Consider the following 19,333-nt stretch of genomic DNA (forward strand, 5'->3'; position numbering starts at 1 on the left):
TCCTCCATCTGGAGCAAAACCCAAGTCGAGGGTGTGCCCTGTCCCATGTGTCAGGCCAGTGACAACTTGAGACAGCCCCATGGTCGTCATGGAGGCCATGAAGTCCCAAGCTGGAACACTAGAGGCAGCCTCAGCATGGACATTGAAATTACCCAGGACTATTGTTCTGGGCTCCTCCAGTAACACAACCGAGATGGCCTCCACCAGCTCAGTTAGAGAAGCTGCCAGGCAGCAGGGAGGATGGTACACCAGCAGCAACCCTAGTCTACTGTTTCCTTGGTCTGACACCATGTGCAGGCCCTCACAGCCAGCTCCAAGACAGAGTGGTTTCCTGGTGACAGAGATGGAAGTTCTGTAGACCACAGCAACTCTCCCCCCCATCCCTGTAGCCTGTGCTAGTGTTGCACCGAGTATCCAGGTGGGCAAAGCTGGGTCATATAAACTCCTCCCTGCTCCCACCCAGGCCTCGGTAATGCACACCAAATTGGCACCTTCATCCACGATCAAATCATGGATGAGTGTGTACCAATCTGGCATTAAACAACAGCACACAAAGGCCAGTGGACCTTTGATATTTTGGTGAAAAATCCCAACACCCCCTGTTATGAACACATTCCCACCATAGGTGCAAAAATCTTCCACTCTCATCACATACCCTCCAGCCAAGTTAATATGGCCAAGTTAAATTGGGGTCCAGTGCCATTAAAAATTTTACTGAAGTGTTGCCTCCTGAATTTTAGCTGGTTTTGCGAGAGGGTCTAGTTAATATTTTCTCCGAGCTGTTATCATCTAGGGTTACCTCCAGATTCCCCCTCCCATACCACCTTCATCCCTTCCATGTTGCCTGTAGTCTGTTGTCAGCAGCCTATTTATCACCCAGGCAACTCCTTTCAATTTCAACTCAGGCCAAGAGCAGAGATACTCATAGTTTGTGTGCATTGGGCGAGACCTTGTCTAAAAAGCTTACCAATAAATGCTGTAATTTGGGGTCACCTCTATTCAGTTATAGTGCAAACCTTCCAGCTTGTTGCAGAGGGAGGCTTGAGATGGGCCTTCTTCTCAAGACTGTGTTGTGGATTCTGCACAGCCCTTTGGCCTTCCATTCTTTACACTAGTTTTATTTATCTGCATTGCAGAACTCTGGATGGTCTAGAAATGGAAGGAGGGACAGTTGGGGAGCCATTAATTTGGACCAGAATTTCCAAACTGTTAGGGAAAGCCCCCAGATTGTGAGTTTTGCAGGGGAATATCTGTACCCATGGAACCCCCTCCATATTCCAAATGAAATGCATAATCGTTTCAACCGGAAGGCTTCAAAATAATATCTTAAATGTGGAAAGCTGAGGCCCTTTGTCCAGAGACCGACATAGCAGAACTCTGCTGATCCTATTATATTTTCCCTTATAGGCAAATCTTTCAAGGATGTGATGACATTTGTTAAACCATTAGGATAATCTATTTCTACATTTTAAAAACCTCCCTCTGTCTAAACAAAGAGCGGAGTTAGAAAGAGCATGAATGCTTCTCTTTGCAGCTCCCTTTTGTCATCAATAAAAATCCTTTATTATGGGCAATTTTTGCTTCCAGCCAGGGAGTAGTGGAGAGAGCTACTAAACACAGAAATTCAAGCTGTATCATTTCACTTTGATTCTGTGGGAGGAAAATGAATTGCAAGATATGAAACAGAGGGTCTCGGTGGCACAAGAAAGGGCATGTCCCCTAGTTTCAGGATGAAGGAATTCACCCAGACCAGAGACAATGCAAAGATGTGTGAATGGTTCCCAACTCTTTTTAAGTTGTACCAGTAGTGGAGGGGGAAGGAGGTGATGTAGATCAGGTTCATAGGACTGGGGGTGGGGAGTTAGAACTTCTCCACCCTGTTTTCTGATGAATATTCCTTCACCCCCAAGGTGGCTATTTCCCCGGTAGGAAAAAATATACATAGGCACTATGTTTTCACCTAACAAATAGCAGGAAAATGGTCTGGGAGGAAAAGATTTAAAATGCCCTTTCACCCTGTCAGGGCCCCAGTTCATCTTCACCATAGCTGATATTTGCACAAAGTTAAAGAGAGCAGAGATTAATTCATGTACCATTATCTAGTTGACTTCAGTCTGTCTGCCCTGCCCCTGCAGGATTAACCTTCCTGACTTATTGGGTCTTATGCATATTCACATTGGCTGAGGGTGGCCAAAGATCTTCCTGGGAGACAGTTATGCTCTGTCAGTCCTCAGGCACAGCGAAGTGTTTGAGGATAGTAGCCAGAGGAGACAGAAAAGAAACCAACCCATGATTTACTGAAACAAACCAAGTTTTGAACATATGTGAGCTGGATTTTGGCTTATTTAACCATGTTTTTTAGCAACTGAAAAGACCAAACGTATTTGAGGTGCCTCTGTGTACACTGCCCAGAACTTCCTGGAAGAAGGCACATAAATACAGGCTGCAATCCTAGGCATGCTTACTTGGGGGAAAGCCCCATGGAACACAGTGGGACTTACTTTCAAGTAAGCATAAGCAGGATCAGGCTGCACATTAAGTAAATAAGAGCCAAATAGCAAAAAGGAGGTGAAAACTATAAAAGTGTCCTTCTCCTTTAACTGGCTGGAGAACTACCCATAAGAGGGCAAGCAGAGGGAGGATCCTTCCCATTTTGTTTTTACACGTGTAGCCTATCAGCTTGCCACCCTGGGCTCCTGCTGGGAGGGTGGGATATAAATCAAATCAAATAAATAAATAAATACAAGGATACATCATATTTGGCCTTGGTGTACAACTGCATTTTTGAAAACGTACAAGCCAGGACCTGACCTCACTTATTTTGGTTTAACGTGTCCTAACTGGATTTTGTACTTTCCAGTATAGTTCAAACTACTGAGCTAATTTTTGAACACACTGAGCTGAAGCCAGGAATACAATTCCCAGACCTTGCCCTAATCACACATGCGTTTTTTAAAACCCATCTCACATACAGCCCAAAGATGGGAGAGAAGGCACTTTTTTATTTGACATTTCATTTCATCTTCTCAGTGTACAGTTGGCAGTGTAGGATTTTGACCCGCAGTCAGTGCAATCGGGTAATTCCTTGCTGGCTCAAGCTTTGTTGCCTTCCTAGAAGCTTCCACCAAAACCCCTTTAGAGCACCACTGTTCTAAGCAGACTCCTTCCCAAGGTATCACCAGATGGCACAATGGAGCACTCAGAGGCTTCAGCTACGTTGCCACAGCAGGACCAATGAGGAGCGCCAGGATGGCCTTTGTGTCCATGACCACAGCCCTGGTAGCCACCTGCTGATCAGAGGGAAACAGTTTTATTTGTCAGAAATGCTACGTAGTAAGCTCACCATTCCCTACACTTTGGGTATTTTCTCAGCAGGGGAGAGAGACTGTAAATTCATCCTTACAAACAGTTGGAAGACTAAGCAAGAAACTAGAAAATGTAATGATATTTACAATACAATCCTATGCATGTTGACTAGGAGTAAGCTCCACTGTGTTTAACAGAGTTTACTCCTAAGTAAGCATGCAACAGCAAGTGAATATATACAGTACATGCATATGGCTTTTAGAGTGTTACCTCCACAGGGTTGTTATTAGCATTACAACAAGATACTGTATGGGAGGTGTTTAATACAGCATCTTCTTGTAATGCTCATAACAACGTGGAGGTAAGTCTATACTGTTATCTCTTTATTGCAAGGCTGACAGAGTGGCTTCCCTAATGCCACTTAGTGCGCTTACAGCTGCGGTGACATTTTCTAGGGACTTCCTGATTTGTAGCTTAGTCTGTTAGCCACTGCCCTACACCACACCTCTAAATGTTCAGTGCAGGATAGGAGCAAAAGGCTGAAATACGCCCATGCAAAATGAAAAAAAAAATCTCCAGATGCAAACTGTTCCCACCAAAATGACCATGAGTGCAATAGCCCATATGATCACTCCGCCTCATCATTATAAAACAGATATTCAAGCTCCTAACACAGAAAGCATAAGTTATTACCAAATATGATGAATGAATGGCAAGAATGTATCTCCTAAATTCTGGAGGAAGGGCAGGATATCAATCTAATAAACAGATAAATAAATAAATAAACAAACTCATTTGCCTTGATGAGAATTTCCATGATATGAAAAACCTGCCTAATGGGCAAATAAAATAAGCCCCGTTATTACAGACTGTTAAATGTTTCCTGAAGAAAGAGAGAGAGAACATAGCAACTGTGCACAGCCCAGTAGCATTTGGGGAAGGGGATGACTTACCAGGCATGACCCCTGCACAAGCACATCGAGCAGTCTTCTGCCCTCCACTAGAGCAGAAGGTGCAACAATGGAAGAGGCCAAGGTGTTGACGGAACTTGTTCTTCACCGTCATGGGGAACGGGGACCCCTGCAGAGAAGAAGTTACCAAAGGGACAGATTGGCATGCCATACTAAAGGATAAGATGACATCAAATAATGCAGCAGCAGCAGTTACTACAGGCCTTACACATACCTTGAGAAAAAAGACTGGTGACCATATCCTAAAACAATACAAAATTAGCTGGAATAATATATTAAAAAATAAATGAATATTGCCTGCAGGGCCATAACCCTTAGTACATAATCAGATTTTCCAACACCTTCCTCATATATATTTCCTCTCTGATAATGAACGTTTATATATTTTAGATGTTTCAAGAGTCCTTCAGTCAATCAAAATTGAGGGCATCTGCCCCTCTAAAGTCAAAGCTCACCTGCTTTCTACACAGTCATCACACAAATAATGTGATAGCAAGTTGCATAGCTCATGCATGCAAGTGTGGGTGTTCTCCGCCAGTAAGGGATGAGTCTAGGGCACCAGGCTTGATCACCACCCACAGGAGGGCATCTGGCCCACTGTCATCTGGTCCACCGTGGTGCATGAACAATGACCTCTTATCTCTAATTCATCCTGGTGCCCTCTAGATGTTGTTGGATTAAAACTCCAATCAGCCATCCCTGACCACTGGCCAAGTTGCCTAGGGCTGATGGAAGTTGTACTCCAAAGTATCTGGAAGGAATCAGGTTGGGGAAAGCTGCTCTAATCTTTTGGACAGTTCTGGACAAAAGGCAAACTGGAAGAAGCATGTACAAGAGACCAGCTGCAGTTCAGGGCATCCACTCCCAAGACTTGTTGGTAGCATTGGCAAGAGAAGCATGCCAGCACCTGCCTGTTCTCCTGCGTTGCAGCCAGTGGGGTTACAAATTTTATGAATATCTGGGGGAAACTGTTAGGTATAGTCTGCAGTGTGTTTTGCTTAGGACCTGCTGACTGAGCCAATCTGCAGACACGCTTGTGGTGCCTGCCACAGGGACTGTCCTTAATGACTGGATGTGTGTCTTGGCCTGGGTGACAAGGTTGTAGGCTTCTTCATGTTGAGATCTTGACCTTGTGCCACCCTGGGGATTTATGTAGACCTTTGCTGATGTATTGTTAATGTGGATCATCACACTCCTGCCTCTGATCTGAGGGAGAAGTATCCTGAGTCCCAATTTGATAGCCCAAAGCTCCAGCCAGTTAATGGTTTGAGAGTCCTCCTCAGCTGTCCACATCCCTGAACAACTGCTGAGTTCAGATATGCCTAAAGCTCCAAACCTAACTTCTCTCTCCTGCCTTTCCCTTTTCGCTCCTGCTCCAGTCGGCCCATTTGGATTGACTCTCCAGACTCAGCCACACCCACTCAGGCTAGTGGAAAGTGTTACCTGTACATGTTGACCTCTAACAAAGACGCAGACCATGTATTTGCCTGGTTCCTCAGGGATGTAAGAAATGTGATATGTCCCGTCTTGGTTGTCACTTACGCTGGCCTTGATGACACTGTATGTAAGACAGAGAGGAAAGAATAATTGTTTTGCATGCAAAAAAAAACTTGGTTAAACTATTACAGATTTGTATAGATTGAGACTTTGACCCAGCGACTGATAGAAAGGAGATTTAATGAAGGAATTGCTTATTTTCAGAGCTCTCAAGTGGTGAGTGCTTAACTAGCCCTCAGCGTACTCCACAAGTGCTATTTTTGGACCCCTGATGATCTTCTTTCCAACTTCATGGACCAAAGAGCCAATCTAGATGTGATGGTGGCAGACCCATGTGTCAGAATCAGGTCATTGCTGACCTCTTATAAAGCAGAAATGAAGACAGGATTTGAAATGCACTACTGGTGAGTGGAGAATGCTATCCCCACCACCAGACCATCTTCCATGTCTGTTTCTTTCAAGATAAGGAAGTAGCCCATGCCAGGAGAAAGGCAGTTTTGGATGGAAACCCACCTTGGGAAAGGATTCAGCATTCCTTCCCTGTCTGCTCCTACTGAATTTTTAAATCAGCCCCCAATCCCCAATATGGATTTACAGGAATTTGGCACAATGTATGTTCAGTCATGTCACCACTGTAACTATTTTGACTTTAAGGCTACTACAAATGAGGTTAAAGGCCAGCATCCTTTTGGATTTTTAAGTGCAGTTAGAAGCCACCTCATTAACTGTACTGAGTCTCCTGTACACCGCTTAGAGATTACTGTAATTAAGCAGTATATAAATTGTCAAAATAAAAATAAATAAAATAAATAAACGGCATGATGTTTGGGAATTAATAGACTGGAATATAAATCAGATCCAGAATCCAGTAAATGTGATATATCTTCTGAGGCTGAAATACACTTGAGGAACACCTTATGCTTCTGAATACATGGGACATTTTGTATTTGGACCACAGTGCACTGAATTTTTTAAAAATATATTATTGTCACATTAAGAGGTCTGATGGACTGCTTTAGATACTTTGGTTGAAATATGTAAGTAGATTAAATGAATGAAAGTCTTAAGTGAAGAAATCTCACAAAGGAGAGTTTCCATCAGAAGCTGGACTTGCAAAACTAACCCAGTTTTATGGTTGCCATCTAGCTCTATGAGATTCAGTGAGCTGGTCATTAGAGACAGCTTACCTCAACAAATGACTCTACTCAAATGAGCAGCATAATATCAGAGGAGGAGACTCATGGAAGGTATGTAAACATGCCCACCACTAGTAAAGGATTCCTTTTGGAAAGATACAAAGAAAACACCTAATTTTTATTTATCTGGAGTCTTTACACCCCACCTACTAACCAGAGTTCTTGAACCAGCTTATAACATATTTAAAATACAATAAAATAGGCAAGAGTAATTAGGATGGGGTAGAGGTTTGTTCCCCCTTAGTTCTCAGATATTTCAGTTGCCACTGTGCAGCTGAATCTCTTAGCCTAGAAATGGCTGCTACAGCAACCACATGTGAGTCCCTCCTCATTGGCGGCTGCTGCCTGTCCGTATATTTAATACAAAGGACCATAAGTTCCTAAATTAATGCAAGCTGCAGTAAATCATCGTGCACCACGCATAGCCTTTCACTTGTGCTCTTAGATGCAATTCATTATTCTGGCTCACCAGTCACTGCATTGGACTCCCCATATGTAGCAATTCACCCCTTATCTTTTTTTGTGCTCAGGATCATGGTGTGGAAGAGCCTGTGGAAGAACTCTTAAAAGAAAATGTGAAACAGCCCAAAACAATCTACACTTTACACTTTACAGAATAGCTACCAACCAATCCTTCCTGTCTTTATGGAAAATGGACACCCGGATGGGCTCTCCTCCTCTATCCATCTGCTCATCTGATGTGTCCTTGCAGACCAGAGTAAAGTCAGCCGGCTCATTTTGATGAGTGCTGCAGAGATCTGAAAAACCAGAGCAGGCCAATTGGAAATAAAATGTGAAGGGTTCAGGCTCCCTTAAATGACTCTGCCCTTTCTTCCTTGCTACTATTTATATTAAGGAACTCTCTTCTAAAACAGTTAAATGCTTCGGCTTGTTTCTCTCTCGTCCATCAAATTCCTCTTCAAACCCCACCTTTTCTGGGAAACCTGTAGCTTAACCCGCTTAGTTCTTGCCTACTTAATCTAAGCCTAGCATACTTAACTGAACCAAATGCATATGTCCTCCCTGTTACCATCCCTTCCCTCCTTAGTCTTCTGCCATATATCAGACTTTAGACTGTAAGCCCCTGAGGGCTGGAGCTTGCTTTGTTTGTCACTCTGGAAAGCACCATGCAGACTGATGGAGCTAAATAAAACAATGAAGACTTTCTTTTTAACACTTTACCGCTACTTCCTTGATTTTCTATCCAGTTCTGACTTGTCTCTTAACACCCTCTGCCTCTTCCTTCAGTATCATGTCCACTGCGAATTTCAGTCGCTAGCCATAATTCAGTGGTGGGGAATCTGTGGCTCTCCAAATGCTTTTCGACAATACCTATCAGCCTCAGCCAGCATGGCCAATGGTCACAGATGATGGGAGTTGTAGTCCAGAAATAGGTGGAGGGCCACAGGTACCCCAACCCACCATAACTCAAATGTGTATTCTTAGTGACCAAGCAGAAGCAATTGGTCAGTGGAACTCTTTCTTGCAAACAGAGTGGGGGAGAAAAGAAAATAGTTCTATGCAATAACTTCTTTATTTACTTATTTATCTATTAATTTATAGACCGCTTACTGTAAAAAAATATTAATCTCAAATTGGTTTACAAATATCAAAACAATGGATGGTATCCAACAAAGTAGTTCTGGTAGTGCAGGACTTCTGGCTCCCTCTCCTCACATGCCCCTTAAATCTGTTTCGAGGGTTCCCCCCAACCCTCCAGAACAGAGTTGGGGAGAACACAATGGGTGTACAGGGAGAAAAGAGGGAGAAGTTCCACTGCGCAGTACTAACAGAACTACTTTGTTGGATACTGCCCTATAAAAAATACAATAAAACAAAATATATCCAGAAATATTCAAAATATCAAATTATTGAGCAGTAAGATTCAGAAAAGTCTGAATATGCCTAGACAAAAATATAAGCTTTCATCAAGCTGAGAAACATGCTATAGTTGGTGCCCCCTGAATAACTACATGGTGTTCCAATCCAGGTTATTGTATGTTGGTTTTAGCCATCTTCTGCCTGAAATCAGACGTGGCCTCATTCATTCATTCTCAAAATCATATCTAGATCGAATTATTACAATGTGCGCCATGGGGGCTGCCTTTGAAGTTTCTGGGAACTACAGCAGGTTTAGAGTGTCACCACCAGATTATTATCTGGGGATAGTGGATTAGATCATATTACTCTTGTACTATGTTGGCAGCCAGTTAGTTTCCAGGCTCAATTCAAAGTGTTGGGGTTGACCTTTAAAGCCCTAAACACCACTTAGAGTTTTATTTAAATATAAGCAGTATATAAATGGACTAAATAAATAAAATAAACCAGGGCTGGGGAACCTGTAACCCTCCAGATATTGTTGGACTCCAGTTTCCCATCTGCCCCAGCCAGCATGGCCAATGGTCAGCGACAATGAGAACTAGAGGATCACATATTCACCACCACTGCCCTAAATGGTGATATTCTGGGACCAAGTTACTTTAAGAAAGTCTCCTTCCATATGAAGCTGCCCAAACGCTAAGATCTGCATCGGTGGCCATGCTTTGTGTTCGTTTGTCAGAGGTGTGACAGGAGGACATGAGGGACAGGGTCTTTTCTATTGTGGTGTCAAGACTCTGGAATATCTCCAAGGAAGGTCTGCAACATTTCAAAAGGACTTTGTCTCTTTTTATTGAAGTTTTCTAATAGTTTGTTTTATTTACTGGTTTTTATATTAGATTGCATTACTGTTCTTTTAAATTGATATCTGCTTGAATTATCTTTTAGACGGAAGAGTGGGGTAAAAATATTTAGAAATAAATATAAGCAATATTCAAAGAAAAAAGACTCACAGAATTGTCTCTCAATTGAGCCCGGTCTATGTATATATACAGGATTACTGTTGCAAGATGGCAGACAAACCATGTATACTAATAGGATGCTCCTGCTTCTGGAGTGCTGTAAAGCAAATTGACTGGAAGAAGCTCTCCAAGGCTTCCAGCGGGGGATTTTCCCAGACCTGCTACGACTCAAATTGCTTTACCTGGGAACTGAACTGTAGATGCTGTGTGCGCAAAACAGGTGCTCTGCCACTGAGCTGCATGCTGCATTTAAACAGGCACATGTAAATACATACTTGGTTTGACAGCCTACCTACAGTGAGGCTGGTACAAATGATCCTCTTACCTGCTCCTTGCAGGACACACTTGGTTGGATCAGCTGCTTTATTGAGAATGGTCCCAAAGATCTCATAGCCATGGTACAGGCCAGCCTTCTTTTGAGGAGAGAAATGGATCTTGTCATCGGCAACAGGGTGGATATTGTAGTTCACATTGTTTAGTTTGTTCAGCCGGTTCTCCACCACCCGTTTGGTAAGGAGGATCTCAAGGTCTGAGCCATTAGTGAGCAAATGCTCAGTAAATTCCACTCCTGTTTGCATATCCAGGAGGAGCTGAAGCAGCTGTGCTTTCTGCAAATGAAGCAGATTATCCTTTTGGACCTTCAGCTCTTCCAGAAACTTTAGCAGCCTGTCCCGATGCTCTTCAATGGCTTTCACATATCCATCTGCAAAAGTGCAGATCTCTTGAGCCACTGCCTCTACGTGGGTGCTGCAGGTGCTGCTAACCTCTTCAATTTGGCCAAGTGCCCCTTCCAGAGTTCTCATATTCAGCTGAGTGATCTTCAGGAGCTCCCGAATGGATTCTCCATGTTTATGGATAACGTTGCTAGTGAAATTGCAGGGATGCTGCCGGTGTTCACCCACCACGCATTCCTGGCACACTGACAAGTCACACTGCTCGCAAAAGAGCTTCAGCTCCTCTGCAGGGTGGGAAGGGCACTGGATGGGCTTCTCAGTGCGGGTGTAACTCTTCAAGTCCAAGTCAAGCTCCACAACTACATGGGAAGATGTTTTCTTCTGCCTCCTGAAAGTGTAAGATGCAAAGGTCAGCGTAATCTGTGTAGCCTAGAAAGCAGCATCCACAAGCAGAAAAATGACCATTCCTAGCCAGTCACTCTTATGCTGGGAATAGGAACCCAGATTATAGAGAGGTCAGTGTGCCTTGCATTCTCTCATTCCTTCACATATAAAAACACCCTGCATGTTAATTTAAACCATTCCCACTTACGTGCATGTTTACTACATGCAGGGAGCAAGTAAAAAGAACAGGGAGCTCTGAAACAAAACCTTCAGTACATAATTTCTAAAAAACAATTCATTCAGCATTTTACTACTGAAGCCACTCTAACACGAAAAGGTAGAAGAACTGAAAGCTGTGAAATTTTCATATATGGAGACCGAGCATTGAAATGTGGTAAAAATTAGATAACTTATTGCGTACAAAATCCAAACTAGTTGTGATGTTTGTCACATGGGTTATCTCTACCATGCATGATTTACATATATATATATATATATAAAATAGCCGGCATGGCATTTGGGGAGTTGGATCTGGACTGTGGCATAAGGGTTAGAGGGGCTTTCACCTGTTCCCACACCACAGCCCTGATCCCTCCCCTGCAACCCTGCTATTCACAACAGAAGGAAAGCTCACATTGGTGCCAATGATACCAGGCAGAGGGTAGAAGTAGGATGTCCTGACCACCACTTTTCTCTGATGCCCTGGCACAGTACCGCTGAAAATATAAAACAGTGGGCAGCTCACAGCCATCCAGTACATAAGATAAAACTTGGGCTGTGGAGAGCTAGAGAGTTGGGTGAGCCCAGAAGCACCCTTGAGCCCTTGGCAACTGCTCAACCATTCTGGGTGCTAATACCAGGCCTGATTAGCTGCCTAGGTGGGAGTCTGCTGAAGAAGCACATCTAAACTGCTCTCAGCAATTCAAAGGAAGAGAATGATAAGTAAAAGTATTTAAAATGTGAAATTTCCAAAAATAATAGATATTTTCAGCTAATATGCTGTATTTTCTGTGCAAAGCTCTCATAAGGCTCAAATAAGACAATATACTGGAAATGTATTAACAGATTCCCAATTCCTATTATTATTGGGCTGCTACTTTCACCTGAGGAATGGCAGAGAGAAGGGGGCAGCTTAACCCTTTTCCATCCTGCCTTTTGTCTGCTCGAAAGTTCCCTCTCCAAGCTTCTTTTCTAGCTGCAGTGTGAAAGATATAGGGATCCTGTATCATTTTACCTACAGGTGGAAAAGCAGCTGAAGTAGAAAAATGACAGGGAGGGGAAAGGTTACGCAGCTTCTGCCCCATCTTGCACCTTTTTCATTGCAATCACTGCCTCCAATTCTGTTTTTCAGTTTTAAAAAAAGAAAACGGAAACTGTTCACCTGTTTTTGGTATATTATTTAATGTGATGACTACAAGGGCAGGAAATGCAGAAAGGTACCGCATAATTATGAAGGGGAACTATATAAGTATTTTATGCTGGAACTGTTTGGGCAAAACACTTACTTGTGAGCTTGGCAGCAAAACTGGCAAAGGCAGATCCTGCAGGCCTGACAGTGCTTCACAGCTTCCCCATCAACACAGAGGTCACATGCCAAGCTGAGGCCTTTGCCCTGCAAGGTCTCCAACAGCACCTCATTGAGAGCCATGTGATCAGTGGTCAAGTCTTTTATCCCTCCTGATGGCAAATCCACTTCAGCATCACAGGCAGGACAGAGGATGCTGAGCAGTAGCGGTGGCTGACGCCGTCGGCAACCCTGGAGACAAGGACCATCTGAACTAGAGTCTGAGTCTTCACCTGGTAAGCCCAGATCGGAAAAGGGCTCCAGCTGTTCAAGGCATGCTGCACAAAAGGTGTGTAAACAGGGTAGTATTTTGGGGGCAGAAAAAAGCTCTGTGCAAAGTGGGCACTTGCTTCTGGAACATTCCTTTGTTTCAGGAAGGGCTTTGGCCATGCTATTCATCTCTTCTTGTAACTCCTGAATGTTAGACATTTCCTGAAAGGCAAAGAGCAATCTGTTCTTTCTAAATAAGTAAATAAATAAATAACATACAATTAGAAAATGGTCAGTCTCTTTAAAAACATGAGAGGAAAGGACAAATAAAGTATTCTCCCACTCAAAAGGAAAAGCCCCCAAATGGCCCATATCATTCCACTGTGTATCCTTCACCCCAAATCATCCAAAATATTTAGAAAACAATCATACTAATCATTAATAATACTTTCAATGGGCTATTCGTATGATCTTGCAAGGGGATTAGACAAATTCAAGGAGAATAAGGCTACCAGCTATGATAGCTGCATTCTACCTCCACTGAAGCGAGGCAGTTTGCCTGTAAATAACAGTTTCTGGGAGTCACCAGAGGGGAGTGCTCTTGCACTCAGGTCCTACTTGAAAGCTTCCCACAGGCACCTGGCTGGCCACTGTAAGAACAGGATACTGGACTACGTGGGCTAGTGGCCTTATCTGGCAGGTTTCAACTTGTTCTTTTTTATTTTCACACACTAGCAGATACTAGAAGTGGCTGCAAAAAGACACTGGGGACCAGTTTTGGCATTGGCACAAGCTACTAAGAATCCTTTGCAAAGCAAGTGCTGGAAGAATAACTGTGGCGTGCAAATAACCAGTGGTCCATGTGATGTCTTTATATGTTAAAAACTGTAAATATGGTAAGTGTGGGTTTATATAGGGATATATGGTAAGTGAATTGAGTAAGAGGGGGGAGTACATGGGCTAGAATGCGGGAGAATGTTGGATGATGATTGGCTGAGTGTTTTGAATGGCTGAAGGTATAAATGAGAGGATGACAGTTCTGTTTTGGGGGGGAGTTGAGAGGAGAGTGATTGGAAAGGAGTTGAAGTGGGAGGCAGTTGGGACTGAGTTGACAGAGTTCTGAGGGAGGGTTGGATTATATTTGGCTGATATTTAGACAGTATATATATGACAGAAACATAAAGAGTGACACTATATGAAACCATACGCTTGTTAAACATTCCTAAAGTAATCTTGTTATTTCCTGGTGTTATCAAATAAATACTTTTATTGGTTTACCAAAAGCCTGATCCTTGGCTGGGAATACACAGACCAGAAGGAAGGGCAGGGTAATTACCAAGGCTGAAGGGAAACTGTATCATATGGTGGCAGCAGTGAAGGGAGATATTGTAACAACGTCAAGTATCCAGAGCAACCCAGGATTATATGCTTTATAGACAAAGATACAAGGGGGTTGTGGATAGCAAGGGCACCCAGACACAAAGTAACAAGCTATAGAGAGACAGAGGCAAAGTCTCTAGCAGTATTGTTTACAGGGAGTGGCTGGTGGTGCTGCCTAGCAGTGGGATCTTGAGAGATCTGTACTAGATAAAATGACGATCCTGACTGGTGGTGTCCTGAGGTGGTGCCTAGTGAAAGGCAGTAGCCACAAGCAGGTGGGAACCTGACAGGTGGAGCCAAAGGTGGGATCGTCACAGTCCACCTAACACTTACTCTGTGGATTGGGCTGGAGGCCCTTTGTTCAGTTAGCTTTCTATTTGGTGCTGAATTATCTGTGCCCCCTACTTGGTGCTCCAGGGATTTGTGGGTTCCACACAGTGAAGTCTGTGGGTGAAGAGAACATGACATTTTTAGAGTATTAGGGTGACAGTCAAAGTGCCCTTGCTGTGTTCAGTTCAAATGTACTTATTCCAGGACGCTGAAGTTGGTTCCTAGTTCCCAGTTCCCAGTTCCTTATTTGCTTGAAAGTTCAAAACACTAAAAAAGAAGAAAAGTTGACAGCTACAGAAACTTCAAGCCAAAGTTAATATGTCTCTGAACCCCAAAATATATGTTGGGGTACCGCATATGATATATTGCTGTGATTGGGGGACTCTCCCTATCAAGAATAACAATAAATATATTCAATCCAAACCATCAGGCTTCTGAAATGGTCATAAATGCATAATGATGTCATAAAATCATAAATAATAAGAAATGGAGGGTGCCCACCCCAACATCTGCTCTGGGACAGGACAAATCATACACCCCAGGAAAGGGGAGGGTGTTTTCTACGAGGTGCCAGTGTGTCCTGCCTGGCCCAGAGGTTTTGCTGGGTGCAGGGCATGGATGAGGGCATCTACAAAAAACCAAAATAGACAAAAACCCACAGAAAAAAATAAGTAACGGGGGGTGCCCCCCCCAAAATCTGCTCCGGGCCAGGACAAATCATACACCTCAGGAAAGGGGAGGGTGTCCTCTATGAGATGGACATGCATCCTGCCTGGCCCAGGGCATCTGCTGGATGCAGGGCACGGATAAGGGCATCTACGCACAACCAAATTAGACAAAAACATGCAGAAAAAAATAGGTAACTGGGGGTGCCCACCCCACAATCTGCTCTGGGTCAGGACAAATCACACACCCCAGGAAAGGGGCGGGTGTCCTCTACAAGATGCCTGTGCTTCCCACATGGACCCCAGCTTCTGCTAAGCACAGGGCATGAATTAAGTGCATCTATGCTCAACCAAAATAGACAAAAACATGCATAAAGAAATAAGTAAGTAGGGGTACCTGCCCCATAATCTGCTTCGGGCCAGGACAAATCATACACCTCAGGAAAGAGGAGGGTGTCCTCTACAGGATGCCAGTGATTCCTGTCTGGCCCAGAGCTTCTGCTGGGCGCAGGCCACGGATAAGTGCATCTACATAAAACCAAAAGAGAAAAAAGCATGCAGGAAAAAAATGAGCAACTGGGGTGCCCACCCCACAGTCTGCTCCAGGCCAGGACAAACCATACACCCCAGGAAAGGGGACGGTGTCTTCTACGAGGTGCCAGTGCATCCCACCTGGCTCAGAGATATTGCTGGGCGCAGGGCACGGATGAGGGCCAAAATGGACAAAAAGATGCAGAAAAAATAAGCAACTGGGGGTGCGCACCCCACAATCTGCTCTGGGCCAGGACAAACCATACACCCCAGAAAAAGGGAGGGTTTCCTCTATGAGATGCCAGTGATTCCTGTCTGGCCCAGAGCTTCTGCTGAATGCAGGGCATGAATGAGGGTATCTATGCACAACCAAAACGGACAAAAAGATGCAGAAAAAACAAGTATCCGGGGGTGTTCACCACAAAATCTTCTCTGGGCCAAGACAAAACACCCCAGAAAATGAAAGGGTGTCTCCTATGATACTCCAGTGGTTACGGCCAGTGTTTATGATCTATGTGGAATTTTTAATGTTTAATTTTTGCATTGGTCTTATTATTATTTTAAAAAGCCATTGATGGTGACAGAAGGACCCATGGGAGGGTCAACAAACAGTGATTTCTCGAAGAAGATGTAATTTAATAGATGACATAGATGCATGGATGGCATCTCATAGAACACACTCTCCCAGATGCATGGAAGTATTATTTGTGGTGCCCCAAATCATCTTTTAGGATGGGCACACCAGTTTCTTATTTTCTTTCCTCTACATATTCACTATTTTTCAAATACATATATGCCCTTGTCTGTTCAATACATACAAAAGAAGCTATGAACTGGGTGGGAACTCTCTCCCACATGCATGGATGTATGACTTGTAGTTCCCAAAGCATGTTTTGGTGTGGGAACCCATAATTCCTTATACATGTTCTACATTGCTTGTTGTGCATAGATACACATATCCATTTCTTGTTTCCACAAGAAAATCCATGCCAGGCAGCATGCAGTGGCATCTCGTTGAGGACACTCTCCCTTTTTCTCAGGGATGTTACATGGCCCACAACAGATTTTGGAGTTGTCACCCCAAATTACATATTTTTCTCTACTTACTCTTCATTATTTTAGTTCTGCATAAATGCCCTTATGAGTACCCTGCGCCAAGCAGACACTATGGGCAGGGTGTGAAGTACTGGCATCTTGTAGAGGACACCCTCTCCCTTCCCAGAATGTATGAATTGTCCTGGCCCAGAGCAGATTGTTGGGTGGGCATCCCCAGTTAACTTATTTCCCCCCCTGCATATTTTTGTCCATTTTGGTTGTGCATAGATGCCCTTATCCGTGCCATGCGCCCAGCAAAAGCTCTGGGCCAGGCGGGACGCACTGGGACCTCATAGAAGACATCCTCCCCTTTCCTGGGTTGTATGGTTTGTCCTGGCTCAGAGCAGAATGTGGGGTGGGCACCCCCAGTTACTTATTTTTTTCAGCATATTTTTGTCCATTTTGGTTTTACATACATGCACTTACCTGTGCCCTGTGCCCAACAGATGCTCTGGGCCAGGCAGGAAGTACTGGCATATCATAGAGGACACCCTCTTTTTTCCTGGGGTGTATGATTTGTCCTGGCCCAAAGCAGATTGTGGGGTGGGCACCCCCTGTTACTTATTTTTTTCTGCGTATTTTGGTCTATTTTGGTTGTGCATAGATGCCCTTATCCATGCCCTGTGCCCAGGAGATGCCCTGGTTCAGGTGGGACGCACTGGCATCTTACAGAGAACACCCTCCCCTTTCCTGGGGTGTATGATTTGTCCTGGTACAGGGCAGTTTGTGAGGCGGGCACCCCCAGTTACTTATTTTTTTCTGCTTTCTTTTTTCTCTTTTGGTTTTGTGTAGATGCCGTCACCCATGCCCTGAACCCAGCAGAAGCTGTGGGCCAGACAGGAAGCAGTGGCATCTCGCAGAGGACACCCCCCCCTTTCCTGGGGTATATGATTGTCCTGGCCCAGCAAAGATGTTGGGGTGGGCACCCTCAGTTACTTATTTTTTATGATTTTATGACATCATTATGCATTTATGACCATTTTAGAAGCCTGATGATTTTGATTGAATAAATGTATTGTTATTCTTGATGGGGAGAGTCCCCCAATCACAGCGATATATCATATCATACCCCAACATATATTCTGGGGCTCAGGGACATGCTAGCTTTGGCTTGAAGTTGCTGTAGCTGTCAACTTTTCTTCTTTTTTAGTGTTTTGAACTTTCAAGCAAATAAGGAACTGGGAAATGGGAACTAGGAACCAACTTCATCATCGTACTTATTCCTGCCTACAATGAAGCTGGTGATGGTGGTGGAGGAGGAATGGTTCTGCACACCGTAAACAGATGACCATGGGGAGTCAGAAAGGACCAACTCTCTTATGATCCCGCCCTCCTCAACTATTGTTTCAGAGGTCTACAGGGAAGGGCCATGAACTGGCAAAACTGGGTCCCACTGTCTATATTTGCTAACTTAGAGCTTGGAAAAGTTACTTTTTTAAAACTACAACTCCCATGAGCCCCAGCCAACATGGCCACTGGATTGGGCTGGTGGGAGTTGTAGTTCAAAAAAGTAACTTTTCCAAGCTCTGCTTAGAATAACCCTTCATATGCATCATATGGAAATGAACTCTAGTCCATGAAAACCTATGCCATAATGTCCGAAAGGAGGCAGAAAACGTTCCATATGATTCTTTAATTATTTCATAAAGTTGCACTGCAGAATGGTTTTTACCGTTGTTACTGCTGAGAACCATATACACTTTTGCAGCCCTGTCTCCGAGTCATATTTCAACATTTGAATCCTATCTGGGGGACAGAGAAAGGCAGAGAGAAGGTCGCGGAGGACACCCTTCCTACCATTGGACAAATTCAGCCGGGCCCGATCAACCAAATCCAAAAACCTCAAGGCCCTGCCCCCACCCAACCAGGGCCCTGCCCTCTCTCTTGGGAGCGAATCAGTCGGTTCTCTCTCGCTTCCCCCACCCCGCGAAATGCAGCGAGATCACTTCTTGCCGCGCGTGCACAACCGCTTTGTGTGTGTTGCTAACTAGCAGAAGCAGATCCTCGAGGCTGAGGGATATATAGTTTCCATTGTTTCGCTGCCTTCTCCCGAGAACCATCCCAACCCCCGGCAGGCCAAGCGACTTACCTCGATGCGTTGCGTACGCCTCTTGGAGAGGTCGCAGGGCCGTCTCCTGTCCCTTTTTCTTCCTTCCCGGGCCTCGCTCAAGAGACGTTCACTTGCTTATGCACAGAACGCGCTCGGCCGAAGCAGCTGCGCTCTGCTTTGCGTACGGCAAGGAGCGCCTTGGCAACGCGGCGGCACTGCCGCCAGAGATCTGGGGTCTCTGGAGACCGCGGTAGAGGCACCGGCAACACACCGGCAGAACCGGGGCTGTATCTAACAGTGCGGGAGCTGCGGGGTGGGGTGTGCGCTCAGATTTAGTATAGCGCGAAGGGGCCCGTCGCTAGCAGTTTTCTGGTGGGGCGCATCAGGTTACACCAGGCGTGGGTGCGTAAATGAAGCAATGCAAAATAGCCAGAACTTGATATAGGTGGCCTAATACATCCTTAAGAACATAAGAATAGCCTGCTGGATCAGGCCAGTGGCCCATCTAGTCCAGCATCCTGTTCTCACAGTGGCCAACCAGGTGCCTGGGGGAAGCCCGCAAGCAGGACCCGAGTGCAAGAACACTCTCCCCTCCTGAGGCTTCCGGCAACTGGTTTTCTGAAGCATGCTGCCTCTGACT

The 19,333-nt window shown here is 44.6% G+C and overlaps 1 protein-coding gene across 3 annotated transcripts; it reads right to left on the minus strand.

The window, feature by feature from the left end:
- Positions 1-2,610: 2,610 nt before the first annotated feature.
- TRIM45 (tripartite motif containing 45) lies at positions 2,611-18,989 on the minus strand. 3 transcript variants are annotated; one of them, XM_061627740.1, is made up of 7 exons: positions 18,733-18,989; positions 12,374-12,864; positions 10,136-10,872; positions 7,599-7,728; positions 5,721-5,835; positions 4,260-4,386; positions 2,611-3,290 (listed from the first exon to the last, which is right to left on the minus strand). In XM_061627740.1, exons 2-7 carry the CDS (start codon positions 12,859-12,861, stop codon positions 3,136-3,138), a joined length of 1,752 nt encoding a protein of 583 aa, XP_061483724.1. In that variant the 5' UTR covers positions 12,862-12,864; positions 18,733-18,989; the 3' UTR covers positions 2,611-3,135. The 3 variants fall into 3 exon arrangements, with proteins under 3 accessions (XP_061483724.1, XP_061483814.1, XP_061483641.1); XM_061627830.1 differs by having other exon boundaries at positions 2,611-3,287; positions 12,374-12,892; XM_061627657.1 differs by having other exon boundaries at positions 12,374-12,892.
- Positions 18,990-19,333: the final 344 nt, after the last annotated feature.

This window comes from Rhineura floridana, chromosome 1, assembly GCF_030035675.1.
Source record: "Rhineura floridana isolate rRhiFlo1 chromosome 1, rRhiFlo1.hap2, whole genome shotgun sequence".
Lineage (NCBI taxonomy): Eukaryota > Metazoa > Chordata > Lepidosauria > Squamata > Rhineuridae > Rhineura > Rhineura floridana.

Bases quoted from the DNA above. Each gene is read 5' to 3' on its own strand.
- TRIM45 (XM_061627740.1), bottom strand. From the start codon at position 12,861: ATGTCTAACATTCAGGAGTTACAAGAAGAGATGAATAGCATGGCCAAA. The intron at 7,729-10,135 runs GTAAGAGGATCA...CTGGTTTTTCAG, and splicing joins GTGTGTCCTGCAAGGAGCAG to ATCTCTGCAGCACTCATCAA. The intron at 3,291-4,259 runs GTAAGTCATCCC...CCCTCTGATCAG, and splicing joins TTGTGCAGGGGTCATGCCTG to CAGGTGGCTACCAGGGCTGT.